This window comes from Clupea harengus, chromosome 23 (assembly GCF_900700415.2).
Source record: "Clupea harengus chromosome 23, Ch_v2.0.2, whole genome shotgun sequence".
NCBI classification, from domain to species: domain Eukaryota; kingdom Metazoa; phylum Chordata; class Actinopteri; order Clupeiformes; family Clupeidae; genus Clupea; species Clupea harengus.
This window is the reverse complement of record NC_045174.1, coordinates 3,052,025-3,065,830: the sequence shown is the minus strand read 5'-3', so window position 1 is coordinate 3,065,830 and position 13,806 is coordinate 3,052,025. Positions and strand designations below refer to the sequence as shown.

General features: G+C 46.8%; 1 protein-coding gene across 3 annotated transcripts in view; it reads left to right on the top strand.

Moving 5' to 3' along the window:
• cep131 (centrosomal protein 131) overlaps nt 1-13,806 on the top strand; it is a 38,959-nt gene that overhangs the window by 16,469 nt on the left and 8,684 nt on the right. For 2 of the 3 annotated variants that reach the window (XM_031561599.2, XM_031561600.2), the window contains 8 exons: nt 393-500; nt 1,233-1,350; nt 2,026-2,100; nt 3,597-3,739; nt 5,354-5,531; nt 7,305-7,501; nt 8,175-8,235; nt 8,435-11,637. In XM_031561599.2, the coding sequence (XP_031417459.1) occupies nt 393-500; nt 1,233-1,350; nt 2,026-2,100; nt 3,597-3,739; nt 5,354-5,531; nt 7,305-7,501; nt 8,175-8,235; nt 8,435-8,506 (952 nt within the window). In that variant the 3' untranslated portion in view covers nt 8,507-11,637. Of the gene's footprint in view, nt 1-392; nt 501-1,232; nt 1,351-2,025; nt 2,101-3,596; nt 3,740-5,353; nt 5,532-7,304; nt 7,502-8,174; nt 8,236-8,434; nt 11,638-13,806 lie in introns of those variants that run through there. The other variant, XR_006151575.1, reaches the window with a different exon arrangement.

Genomic DNA, 13,806 nt, shown 5'->3' with positions numbered 1-13,806 from the left:
TCCTTATCTTCCCTCTTTTTCAGCTGAAAGCAAAACAAATGTGTGTTATACGTAACGACACATACTGTATGTTGTCGGTCATACCCAGAGCCCAGTTAAGTAGGATATAATCATCTTAACCATGCGTGAAGCCCAGGTGTTAATGCAGCTATAGAGGGAGAGCCTTGGGGCTGTTGTAGTTCATTGGCGACCTACTAATTGTCTGAAATCCTTGGCTCAGTCTTTATATTTGTTATTTGTTCTGTGCTGGTGTTTTCACACACTATCTGCTCAAGTTTGTGCTTGTTTTGGTCTTTTTTTGGGGCGTGTGTTTGCTTGCCTGCGTGTGTGTGCGGGTGTGTGTGTGTGTGTGTGTGTGTGTGTGTGTGTGTGTGTGTGTGTGTGTGTGTCAGGTTCGAGAAGCAGCTTCAGGAGGAGGAGACGACACTGCAGCAGCAGAAGAGGCGTTTGTATAAGGAGGTGGCCGAGGAGAAGGAGAGGCTCACCCAGCTGGCATCCAGGTGAGCAGAGCGCTCCATAGAGTCCACTGAGTCAGCGCCCCCTAGAGTCCACTGAGCAGAGCGCACCCTAGAGTCCACTGAGCAGAGCGCCCCCTAGAGTCCACTGAGCCAGCGCCAGCGCCCCCTAGAGTCCACTGAGCCAGCGCCAGCGCCCCCTAGAGTCCACTGAGCCAGCGCTCCATAGAGTCCACTGAGCCAGCGCCAGCGCCCCCTAGAGTCCACTGAGTCAGCGCCCCCTAGAGTCCACTGAGCCAGCGCCCCCTAGAGTCACTGAGCAGCGCCCCTAGAGTCCACTGAGTCAGCGCCCCCCTAGAGCGCCCCCTAGAGTCCACTGAGCCAGCGCTCCATAGAGTCCACTGAGCCAGCGCCCCCTAGAGTCCACTGAGCCAGCGCCCCTAGAGTCCACTGAGCCAGCGCCCCTAGAGTCCACTGAGCCAGCGCCCCTAGAGTCCACTGAGCAGAGCGCCCCCTAGAGTCCACTGAGCCAGCGCTCCATAGAGTCCACTGAGCCAGCGCCAGCGCTCCATAGAGTCCACTGAGCCAGCGCTTCAGAGGTTGTCATAGTGAGACAGAGGTTGTCATGGTGTTATTTCATTAGAAGTAATTCAAGGAAAGTCACGGTATTTCTCTGTGTGGGTGCCGGTGTGTGTGTGTGTGTGTGTGTGTGTGCGTGTGCGTGTGCGTGTGCGTGTGCGTGTGTGTGTGTGTGCATGCGTGTGCGTGTGTGAGTAGGCAGCGGGCTGAACTGGAGGAGCTGAGGAAGCAACTGGAGGATAACAGTTCCCACTCGAGCCGTGCTCTCAGAGAGGAGCTGGAGAAGAGCAGAGACGAGCAGGAGAGGAGGCACCAGGTACACACACACACACACACACACACACACGGACACACACGGACACACACGGACACACGCACACACACGGACACACACGGACACATGCACACACACACAAACACAAACATGGACATATGCACATGTACACGTACGCATACACACACACACACAAACACACACACACACACACACAGCTCATGATTCACACAGATACACACACACTCAAACAAACACGCACACCCAGTCACCTCTATATCACACTCACATTAATATCACTGTCTTACAACATGTCCCATTGCTTTAATGAACTCCCAAGTAGTCATTGACAGCAGCAAAGTTAAGCCCATACAAGCTCATACATGCCACCTTGGCCCCGTACTTTCCCTACCCACATACTGCCCTCGTCAATGCCGGTGTGTGTGCCACCGGCTCTACGTGACGGATGTGTGGCATAAGATAAGATCTGTAGTTCAGCTCAGTGAGAAGGTTTCGTGGCTAATAGGTTTTGGCCCTATGCTCTCCCCATAGACAAATAAACTGACAGATGTGGAAGTGAAAGATAAGGTCGCATTTTGATAAGAATGAATGAAGAAACTTGTGTAGATATGTTGAAATAGACAATGACTGTCCTTCGATGTGTTGTGCAGTCATGACTAAAGATAAGTGTGCGCGTGTGTGTGTGTGTGTTTTTAGATCGAAATAAAGGCGCTGAAAGAAAGACTGGAGATTGAGAAACAGACTTGGGAGGAGAACTACATGAAGAAAGAGGTGAGAATGGATGCTGGCACACTGTGTGTTCTGTCCCTTGCTCTCCACCCATACACCATGGACTTACTGTTCCATTCCCGTGTGTGTGTGTGTGTGTGTGTGTGTGTGTGTGTCTGTGTGTGTGTGTCTGTGTCTGTGTGTGTGTGTGTGTGTGTGTGTGTGTGTGTGTGTGTGTGTGTGTGTGTGTGTGTTCATCCAAGAGAGAGACCGCTATGTAGACCCAAACCACAACCCCATCCAGTAGTTCACATGCCAGCTCTCCCCATGGACCATCGACCACACACACAACCATCACCATCGCACAGAGGCAAAGAGCATTCACAGTTTCCTTGAGTGACTCTATGGAGGACAGTATCAACTATTTTGTTGGAGCATGTTTTGTTTAAGCCCCGCCAAAGCTGGCATGATGCCACAGCCCGGTTCTGATGCCGTCCACTTCCCAGCCAGTCAGAAATGGGAACTATGTGTTCTGTATAAAGGGTTCTTCACTTGACCCTGTAGTGGAACCTTGAATTTGGAGTCATGTACTTGGAGTCATCTGATCAATGTCTTTGCTTTTTTGGCTGGGAGCTTTATAGCAAAGCACCTGTCTATTCCATACAAATTCAACAGAGGGTTCTTACCTACAGATCACTGATAGTCAAAGGGGCATTTAGTAAAATTGAATAGACAGTAGTGTTAGCCTTCAGGGTCTAAGTTAAACCTTCCAAAAGTCCCTATAGCTTTAGTTCCTGCCTGTAGGTCACTAAAGACACACTAAAGTGCTATTGATGCTTATCGCTTGGCATAGTTCCTGTTTCACCGCCCTCATCAAACGTTGAGAACAAACTTTTGTAAACGGACAAGACAGCTGTAATGCAACACTGGTATCGATGGCCCCTGGCTGATATATGATGCTCATATAAAGAAAAGATATAAAATGCCCATAAAAAGGATATTACCTTTAAGTCATAAAGCCATTGACCAGATGTCACAGTAAAACCTAATAACAGTGGACAAACAAGGGCATGCTCTGTTCTTCTGCACCCAGTTAGCCTACATTCAAAGACAAGGCCCATGGTCAGTGCAACATCACGTAGACTATTCTTGTGGAACATTTAGAATGCCATGTTGAAATGGTGTCATTTACTAACTGAATCCCCCGTCTCTCTCTCTCTTTCTCCCTCTCACTCTCTCTCTCTCTCTCTCTCTCTCTTTCTCCCTCTCACTCTCTCTCTCTCTCTCTCTCTTCTCTTCATAAATAAATAGATTCAAATTCAAGGCAGCTACACTGCCACACCCATAATAGTGTCCAGTATTGAGAAAAGCATGTGTACAGAGGGGTGCTTCATACAAAATATGTGAGAAGAGGAGAAAAAACAATTTGTGAAGCAGAATATTAACAGCAATAATAACTAAATGCTCACTCATTCAGTCTCACTTGTTCTCTTTTATCTCGTCTCATCCCCCCCTCTCTCTCTCTCTCCTGTCCTTCCTTCTCCTCTTTCCCCTATCAGGAAGCGTGGCTGCTGAGCAGAGAGCGCGAGCTGAAGGAGGAAGTGCGGCGGGGGCGGGACAAAGAGATCGAACTGGCCATTCAGAGGCTCGAGGAGGAGACGAGTGGTTCCCGCGACGAGTGTGAGAGAGCTGCTGACAACAGGTGTGTGTGTGTGTGTGTGTGTGTGTGTGTGTGTGTGTGTGTGTGTGTGTGTGTGTGTGTGTGTGTGTGAGAGAGCTTGCCTTTGTGTGTATTTACCTCACGCTTCCCCAAAATGAGAAGATAATGGGTTACCGTAAATCCTGAAATAGTGTCCGGGGCTTTTATTTACTTAGGCTGCACAGCGCACCGGCCTGTATTTGGGGCAGGCTTGTATTAGGGGCAGGCCTTTATTTCTTACGGCTCCTCAGAATGTTCAAAAAAGTTCCGTTGATTTGAATGGGGCACCCCAACGTTAGCAGGTCTGTAATTTCTTGATATTCACCACCTCGAAAAGTTAATGACCGCTGTCATTGGCAACGGGTTTTGTGCTTCTAATTCACATCTTTCATATCATTATGCAAGAAGTCCGTCATTGTAACTTGAAGTCAGCAAGTAATGGGTTGCTACGCAACACCTGGGACGTTAAAGTTCTATTAGCCTGCAGAAAAAAAAATTCTTAGCGGAAATCACGAAACGGCAACAAAATCATTAAAAAGAGGTATTTTGGAGGAATGTCTTCTATCGTTTAGGCAAGTAACATAATTCGCCTTGTAGGCTGAAACATTTCTTTTTTTATTGCAAACAGCCATGAAATTAGCCAACAACATTAAACATGAGGAGAACATGTATTTATGAAATGCATTCAATTAATTTGTGATGTCTGCTTTGTGCTGGACTGATGCTGGTAGGCTACAGTAAAATAGGCTACCGGTACCTTTTTTTACCCCCGGCTACTATCTGAAGCCCGGCCTCTAATTGAATCCCGGTCTTTATTTGAGGATTTACGGTAAATTTGTTATTGTGGAGTAAATGTATTAATGTCGGGGAAATACGAACAGAGTGCAGGACACTAAAGCTCAATCGTAGGCACATGAAAAGAAAAAAAAAAAAAAACTTTTTTAACCTGGCTTTAAGAATTGCTACATTTGGGGCACATCTACAAACTTCTAGCAGTTTGTTCCAGTTACATGCAACACAGAGTGTTCAGTGGGCTGTAGTCATGTGGTGATATCTGTGTATCATCGGCATAACTATGGTGATCAGTGTTGTCCTGTAGAATTTGGCATCAGATTGAACAAAAGAGGCCCGAGAACTGATCCCTGAGGGATTCCACGTGTCATAGCCACTCTTATCAGATTCAGAACTGCCACAGGTGACAAAGTTACTCTGGGTTTCTAAATAAGACCTGAACCAATTAAGGACTGCTCCGGAAAGTCCTATCCAATTTCCCAACCTGTCCAGCAGTATTCTATCATGTATAGATCTAAAGAGAAAACAAATTGTGGGTAGCTAGGCTCTGACTGTAATCATCACTCTGTGTACTCTATGTAGATTGTGAGTGTGTGTGTGTTTGTGTGTGTGTGTATGTGCGTGCATGTGCACGTTTCCAGACAGAGAGTAATAACCACTATGTAGACTTGTGGTAGAAGTACTGGCATGTGTGTTCTGCATTGAGCTTAAGTACCTCTGTGTAGGTAGAAGTACTGTGTATTAGAGCATGATCTAACAAATGTGTGTGTGTGTCTGTATCCGTGTGTGTGTGTGTGTGTGTGTGTGTGTGTGTGTGTGTCCCAGGGTGAAGCGTGTGCGTGAGAAGTACGAGGCAGAGCTGCGGGAGCTGGAGCACTCGGAGCGCGTGGCCCAGGAGAAGCAGCAGGAGCTCAGGAGGAGACACAACGACACGGAGGGAGAACTGCTCCGCCTGCAGACCATAGTTAGACAGAGAGAGCAGGAGGTGCAGGACGTCACTGAGGTACACACACACACACACACACACACACTCTCACATATACACACACATACGCGCAAACACAGAGCGATGGAAGAAGAACACACACACCCACAAGGAACACACACACCCACTCACACACACACACCCACACACACACACACACACACACACACACACACACACTCTCACATATACACACACATACGCGCAAACACAGAGCGATGGAAGAAGAACACACACCCACACACACACACACACACAAGATTTATTTACATATATTTACATAGCTCTGGTAACTATGGTATTATCTGTCAAAATCAGCTTACATAAGACATCAGAGGTAACCGAGTACAGCAGACAATATTTGGCCACTTCTGTTATATTTACAAGGCAATTGTGTGATCTGCAGGGAAAGATACACAGGGCAAACAGTGAGTTAAACTGACCTGAAGCCAGCTGGGAGGGACATTTAACACAATGGGGCCTTAGGCTCAGCCAAACACAGACACACACAGACACACACATACACGCATGCACGCACGCACACACACACACTCACACACACACCCACACACACACAAGGACACATACATACACGCACGCACGCACACACACACACACACACACACACACGGATACACACACACACACACACACACACACACACACACACACACACACACACACACACACACACACACACACACACAGGCATATGCAGGTACCAATAGATATACAGCCCTACAGCCATGAGTGTTCTGGTCTTTTCTCTAACCACAAAGACGAACATGAACATATCCTTTTGTCTTCCTGTATTTGAATCATTTATTTGAATAAAAGCTGTCCATGTGCCCCAGTCCACCTCTCTTACAAAGAGTTACGCGCAGGGGAGCGGGGGACTATACATTATTATACGGTTCCTTGCCAAAACGAAAGATGTGAATTAGAAGCACAAAATCCGTTGCAAATGGCAGCAGTCATTCATTTTTGCAACGTTGGGGTGGCCCTTTCAAATCTATGGAACTTTTTGCAACATTCTGAGGAGCCGTATAATAAATTCGAATAGAAGCTGTGGTGCATTGGCATAAGTAGCTTATGTGACAGGCAGGTCAAATAACGCATCCATGTGTGAGCGAGATGCGGGACAAAGGGTCAAAACACAGTTTGGGAACCGATGCACTACAGGGTCAAGTGAAGAACCCTTTATACAGAACACATAGTTCCCATTTCTGACTGGCTGGGAAGTGGACGGCATCAAAACCGGGCTGTGGCATCATGCCAGCTTTGGCGGGGCTTAAACAAAACATGCTCCAACAAAATAGTTGATACTGTCCTCCATAGAGTCACTCAAGGAAACTGTGAATGCTCTTTGCCTCTGTGCGATGGTGATGGTTGTGTGTGAGGTCGATGGTCCATGGGGAGAGCTGGCATGTGAACTACTGGATGGGGTTGTGGTTTGGGTCTACATAGCGGTCTCTCTCTTGAATGAACACACACACACACACACACACACACACACACAGACACAGACACACACACACACAGACACACACACACACACACACACACACACACACTCAAACACATCAGTCTGCTAGCCTATGTCCTATCTCTCTCACCATCACCACCGTGACGAACAGAAACACAACTTCACTACAAACTATACCACACGAACACATACACTTGTATGACAGAGCGAGAGAGACAAACACACACCTAAATACAGCACAGTCTCCTTACCATTGTCACTCCTAACCACTGTCCTGTGTCCCCCCCCCCACCTTCACCCTCCAGTCTCGGGACAAGCTGTCGGAGGAGCGGCGCAGGCTGGCGGAGGTGATCCGGCAGGAGTTCGCCGAGCGGCTGGTGCAGACGGAAGAGGAGAACCGGCGGATGAAGGTGGAGGTGGCGGAGGTGCGCGCACGCCTGCGTCTGGAGGTGGAGCGCGTCTCCAGGGAGAAGGAGGAGGAGCTGGCCGAGGTGCACCTACGGTGAGAGAACCCGCTGACTAGGGGCTCGATTATTGGGAGAGTACTTTAGCAACCACCATCTGTAATCTGAGACCATCATTTTGAGCACTCTCTTTCTTAACTGCTATGGTGGTTTCTCAACAACACTTTCAGGAAACGCACCCCAATGTTGCATATGAGGTGAGACGTCCGTGACCATGAAAGCTTATGGTGATAATGGGCTGTATCCTGGATGAACAGGCATGACTAATCGAGTGCAGGCATGACGAGTCAAGCGTAGTTTACACGTGTTCATTTGCATCTGCAGTCACTCCAGCCTGCAAAGAAACAGTAACTGGATGCTTGGTGTATGTTGTCACTGGGTTTCCACGGAGACCGCTTAGAGGTGGTGATTTGCAAAGTGCCACATCATACACCCCAGATCAAGACAGAACTAGAGGGGAAATGTGTGAAAGGAGACTTTAATGGGTCGATACAGTGGCAACACAGAATATCAGCCAAGAGAAAAGGCCACATAGCCTTGGACAGGCACTGACCGGACAGACCTAACACAAATGGACACACACACACACACACACACACACACACACACACACACACACACACACACACACACACACACACACACCATTGAGGATTCTGTGGCAGTGAACTTAAACCTGGTTTGTGCTTTTTTTTTTGTGCAAACTCTCAGAGTGAAGTCAGCTATCCTAAAGAAGGAGGACACCGTCAACAACCTACGCAAACAGCATGAGGTGAGTGCGCATCTTAAACAAAAGAAAAACGTTTCTCAGTTCTTCTGTACTGATGTGCACTGAGTTGCATTGTTGAAATCCATTCAACCCCTATGCCTCTCTGTCTTTGACCCTACTCCCATCCACACACTTTCACTCCCTCTTCTTCTCTCCGTCTCTCACTTGCTCTCTCTCTTTCCCCCTCTCTCCCTGCCTCTAGGCGGCGCTGAAGAGAGCTGATCACCTGGAGGCGTTGCTGGAGCAACAGCGGAAGCAACTGCTGGGGAAATAGCACACTGGGCGGGGCCTATCACACAGGCCACGCCCCTCCATTCCGTCCACCTCTCTCCTCATTGGACGGACCAGTTCTCTCTCCCCTCATCTGTATCCAGTCGAATTCAGAGAAGGAACCGATGGAGGAAAGACACCACAGAAATGACTTGTCCCAATCGGGCATTCTGCTGGGCAGAAAGGCCCACAGGGAACCCAAAGGAACTCTCTAGAACTGTAATTTATCGCAGTCCCACGGGAAAGACGTGTACTTTGAAATGAGAAATAACTTTTTTTGTGTTCTTCTCTTTCTCATGCCTCATTTTAATAGTTCCCCCTTCCTCCTTTTTTTGTGTGGATGGTCTGTCTGGTCGCTCCAGTTCTCGGTCAGAGTTCTCTATGCAGCCACACAGAACGGGCACTCAGCCAGGAAATGGCTCCCTTGTGTTCCCTATTACCGCCACAGCCTCTCCTCTTCGCAGACGCGCACACACACACACAGAGACACACACTTACACGTATGCACACATATGTATGCATACTTCTACAGAGAGCAGTTCCAGATGTTCCCAGGCCATCCCCTCCCCCTCCCCCACAGCCTAGGCTGATGAATGGTATCAGTGCTGGGGCAGGGTGGGGGGGTTAAGTGGAGGGAACATGGGGGAGAAAGAGTGCAGCTTGGAGGCATGGATTCTAAAGCCCCAACCCCCCACCTCTCCACTAGTCCTTCAAAAAAAAAACGTTAACCCTCCTGGAGCCCGCAGTGGCCTTTGTGTGGCCTTCACAAATGCCTTTTGTTCCAGTGTCCCCCTTGAGGTTGTGGCTGTGCCTGAATCGCAAGGAGCTGCCTGGAAGCCAGAAACCCAAGCACCCACCCACCCCCAAAGTTTAGCACAAACACACACGGCTCTGTAAACACACACGCCGTTGGCCTCCTCACTCCATCCTCGCTCAGAAGTCTCCAGGTGCCTGTATCTAATGTAGGGAGTATGGAGCCCGCAGCTGTAAAGCGATATGACTAACTTTAGTGGACAGACAGCTAACTAACTTAAGCGGAACGGAATTGAACTAACAGGAGAAGTTAGAGCATAGGGAAGAGTGATTAGGCAGGTAGGGGAAGTGAACTAAGGTTTGGAAAGAAAGAGATATACATATAGCTCTTAGGGGTGAAACTGAAGGGAAGAAAGGATTGTTGAATTTGAGACAGGAGGAGAGAAGAGGGGGATGTTTTTTGAGGGAATACACACAGGAAGTTTTTATAGGATTAGGAAAGCAAAGCCTGGAGACTGAGAGCAGGGGTACTGTGAGGGGGGTTGGTGTGGGGTAGTGGGCGGTTGAGTGTGTGAAGGGTGTGTGTGTGTGGGGCGGGGGGGGGGGGGGGGGGGTTGGTGGTATCATGTGACCTAAGCCAGCCATAAAGAACTTAAGGGTGCGCCACCCTCTGCAATCTTACCCCAGCAAGCCTGTATGAACACTGGAACAAAAAGGCAACAAGAAGAAAATAAAGGAGGGGTGTAGGTGGCGGGGGTTTCCTGTCCGTGATCTCTCCCGCTCTGTGACTTTTCTGTCGTCCTCTTTCTGACTTTCCATCCATGGGCCTTTGAATAAATGTATTCTCTCCCCCTAAACAAAGCCAATGCTGGTTCTCACTCATATAGATGTTTATTTATGGCTCTGTGTATCACCTTCTGTGCTTGTGCCCACCATTTAAATTTCTTTCTCTTTTTGTTTAACTTTTTTTTTCTTTGGCCTAATGAAGGAAATCGGTGTTGCATTTCAGCCGAAATGGCACTTAAAGGAACTGCGTCTGAACTTCTCAGATGTAGCGGAGACCATTGGCACAGGAAGTGAGCTTGGTTGCAGTCAGTCAACCACACACTCCACCGGGGTGTAGCACCAGGTTAGCGGTTAAAGGTGGCCCCGAACAAAAGCCGTTCAGGTGTACGTGTGTGTGTGTGTGTGTGTGTGCTCGCACACTGGCACCCTCCAACGTGAACCACACCATCATTGTGTTGCTCTCAACACAGTGTGGCCTAGAGGCTTTTAAATTATTCATGTGCTGTGCACAAGAAAATGTGTTGCTGTTGCTGAATGTTCAGCTTGTCCGTTAACAAAAAAAGAAAAAAACACTACAAAATCGAAGCTTTCAAAATCTTCCTAGCCCAAGAGCTGTTGTGGTTGTAGGCTTTTTTTTTGTCTTTTCCTCAGACTTACCATTTTCGAGTGGTTTCGGTTCATCAGATTTCCCTGATACCTTATTTTAGATAAAAATGTATAAAAGCACAAACGTTAAGGGTGGTGTGGAAGGGTGAGACATGATGATTGTTGATGATTGTAGCAGTCGTCTTACAACTGCATTTGAGCACCCAAGAGATGGTGTCTCCTTGCCACTCTCCTCATTGGAGAGGGGGGGTGGGAGGAGGTGCCTGGAGGTGTTTTTTTCCTCTCTGAAGTTTGTCCTCCTCCCCGTCTTCCTCTTTGATGTGGAGTGGCAATGAGAGAAAACCTTAATAAGCATGGCCAAACTCTTAATAACAAACGCACCCAGCAGAGTGCCCTCCTGGGGGGGGGGGGGGGGTGGGCTACAACCTTCCCAACCTTCTGCCGCACTTCACCAAAATGCTTGGTGTTGGCGCTTTGTTGTAAAACCTTCAGTGGGCACAGTGGAGGAATACTCTGGAATGTTCCAGAGGCCTTTGCTGGCAGCTGCTCCAAGGACCTCCTCCATTGTTGTGTTGTCCGTGAGGGCAACTGTGGTTGGCATTTCTGAAGCGCATGCCAGTCCCACTCGTGCCAATGAGTTCTGCCTTTGTGTCGCTGACTGCCATGACCCCAAAGCCATCTTTCTTTTTTTAGCCCCGAAACACTAGCATATTATTTTGACTAATTGGAAATAGTTGATTGTCTTTCACGATTTTTGTTTGTTTATTTTTTTTAGGTAGTTTTTTTTCTACTATTGTTTTTATATGATCTGTATTTCTTATGTGCCCTTATATTTGTAGCTCTTGCCTCAGTTGTACTTGTTTTATGATGATTTAAGTGAACGTTAACTGTGATGGTTTTGAAACTGTGAAATGAAAGATTATTTGAGAATTTAAAACAAAATATTGAAACGTCAGTGCAGAGAATTGATAATAAAATTGTAAATTAAAACGTCCGTCTTTGATGTCTTTTTTCCTACTGTCTTATTTTCTTACTTGAGAAACAAAAACAGAACTGTGTCGGCTACAGCATAGCGAGCAAAACATTCAAAACCAGCACCCGTCACCAGTGCATACTTTGCCAAGTTTATGCCCACGGATGACGCCAAAACCAAGCCAAGTCCTGCGAGTCCCCCAAGTCCTGCGCACCTCACAACAGAGACTAATTTCACAATGTTAGCCACAGACATCTACCTAACAAAACAATAACCTGACTGCACGCTATTCACACTTTGCCAGTGACCAACCTAACACAAAGTTCCTAGTGTCATTGCTGGTTATCGTTACACTTATCGACCTAATCCTCACTCCCATTCCAGGTCTACGGCACCAATGGAACCTGCGTTGTATGGACAAGCACAGTTGTGCGCTGGACTTGAACTCGCAACCAAGGTATGGGGGGCGGGCATGCAAGAAAGGAGGCTCACTTCTAAGCACTGTACCCGCTGGCTACCGAACACTATTTCTGCAGTTACCCTTGATGTTTGATGTACTCTATGGACATGTGTTAGCTGAGCATGCGAGCTAATTACTAAAAAAAACACACAGTAATAAAGTAATAAGACACAGCAGACCCTGTCCATTTTTGCCGTCATTCCTTTTCAATCAAAACTACTCAACGCAGAGCGAGAGTGCACTCCAGTTAAATATCACTTTGATTTTCATCTCTCAACTGGTGACTAAGCACTTTGTTTGAGAAGCTTTCTATTCATTGTTGTGAGACTTTATTTTCAGTTGTCAAAACGGTGGGCCGTAAATGATGCCTATGGTAGCTCATATCAACTTCACCTTCCCCCTGCAGTTTAAAATGTTTTCTATTCTTACTGTCATTAGTGTGGAGAGTGCATGTGTGTCCATCTGGAACATATATGTCTGACCCACTCTCGAAGCCTGTTCATTTATCTTTTTCTTCTTGTGCTCACTCTCTCTTTCTCTTTCCTTTCCCTGCAGGCCTTGTATGGACAGCACTGTGTGTAACTCAAAGGTATTGAAAGGCTGCAGCTCTGCCATCCTTTACATTTTGAGGAAACAAACCTTCACTGAATAAGGCACACTGGCATTTGTTCACAAAGAAGGGTGATGGTTGTGCATGTGATTGGTATCACACTGGTATCTGGTTTCCCCAAAATGGTGGCTAAGATATTTTAGGAATATTTTTGTATATTGAATTAGTTAAAGGTTTAAATTTGGGTTAGATTTAGACAGAGTTTGGGAGTTGACCGTTGGGATTTGAAATAAGAGGGTGTGACCCCAGTTGACCCAAGGGAAAACAATGGGTGTACAGTATCGATCCAGATACAGTATCGCCTTCTGATTTGATTGGGGTCAGATGGGAGGTTAAATTAAATTGGCTGAAGGTGTCAACCAAACAGGCCATAGGTGGGAGGTGTTAGATAACCTTTTAAATAATGTGGCGCGGGTTTTATCTAGTAGATCTGATGGAGATAATTTCCAAACACTGTTAATGACTTAAGAATATAATAATCAAGTGCCTTGTATTATTAATTACCTTATATGAATCATGTACTTATGTAAGCAGGAACATGGATTTTCTGTGTTTCTGAGTGTCTGTAACTTAGATTATTAGGTGCCACTTAGTCTGCATATGTACAAGAGCATGTTTAGACCAGAAGTGATAAGAAGGGTCGAACTGTGCTTCTTCCGACCTTGCAAAACTTCCATCCTTGCCTCGGACGTCAGAAATCCACCACGTGGGTATCTCTGCTGAACGCTAAACTTCTGTCTATATAAACCTTGTGCGATGTGTTTATCATGGCTTCACTTTCAGCCTTGTGCTACTTATATGCAGCTCCGGAGTCCTGAGGTAACGGGTGAATTTTCACCTATCAAGATCTATTTCGAAATCCATCTCTTTGTTGTAGCTTAAATCCTACAATAAATCTGTGAGAACATCACCTCCTGGTTCAAATTGCTGATTGAGAATTGAACGGAGTGCAATAGATGCTACAATATGATCTCATTAATATGGGTGCCCATAAAAAAGATGTTACCTTCAAGTCATAAAGCCATGGAGACATGTGGACATAAGGGTGTTTAAAATTGACATTTACATCTAGTTCTACACATTCACAGGACTACATCTCACAGTAAAGCCTAACAA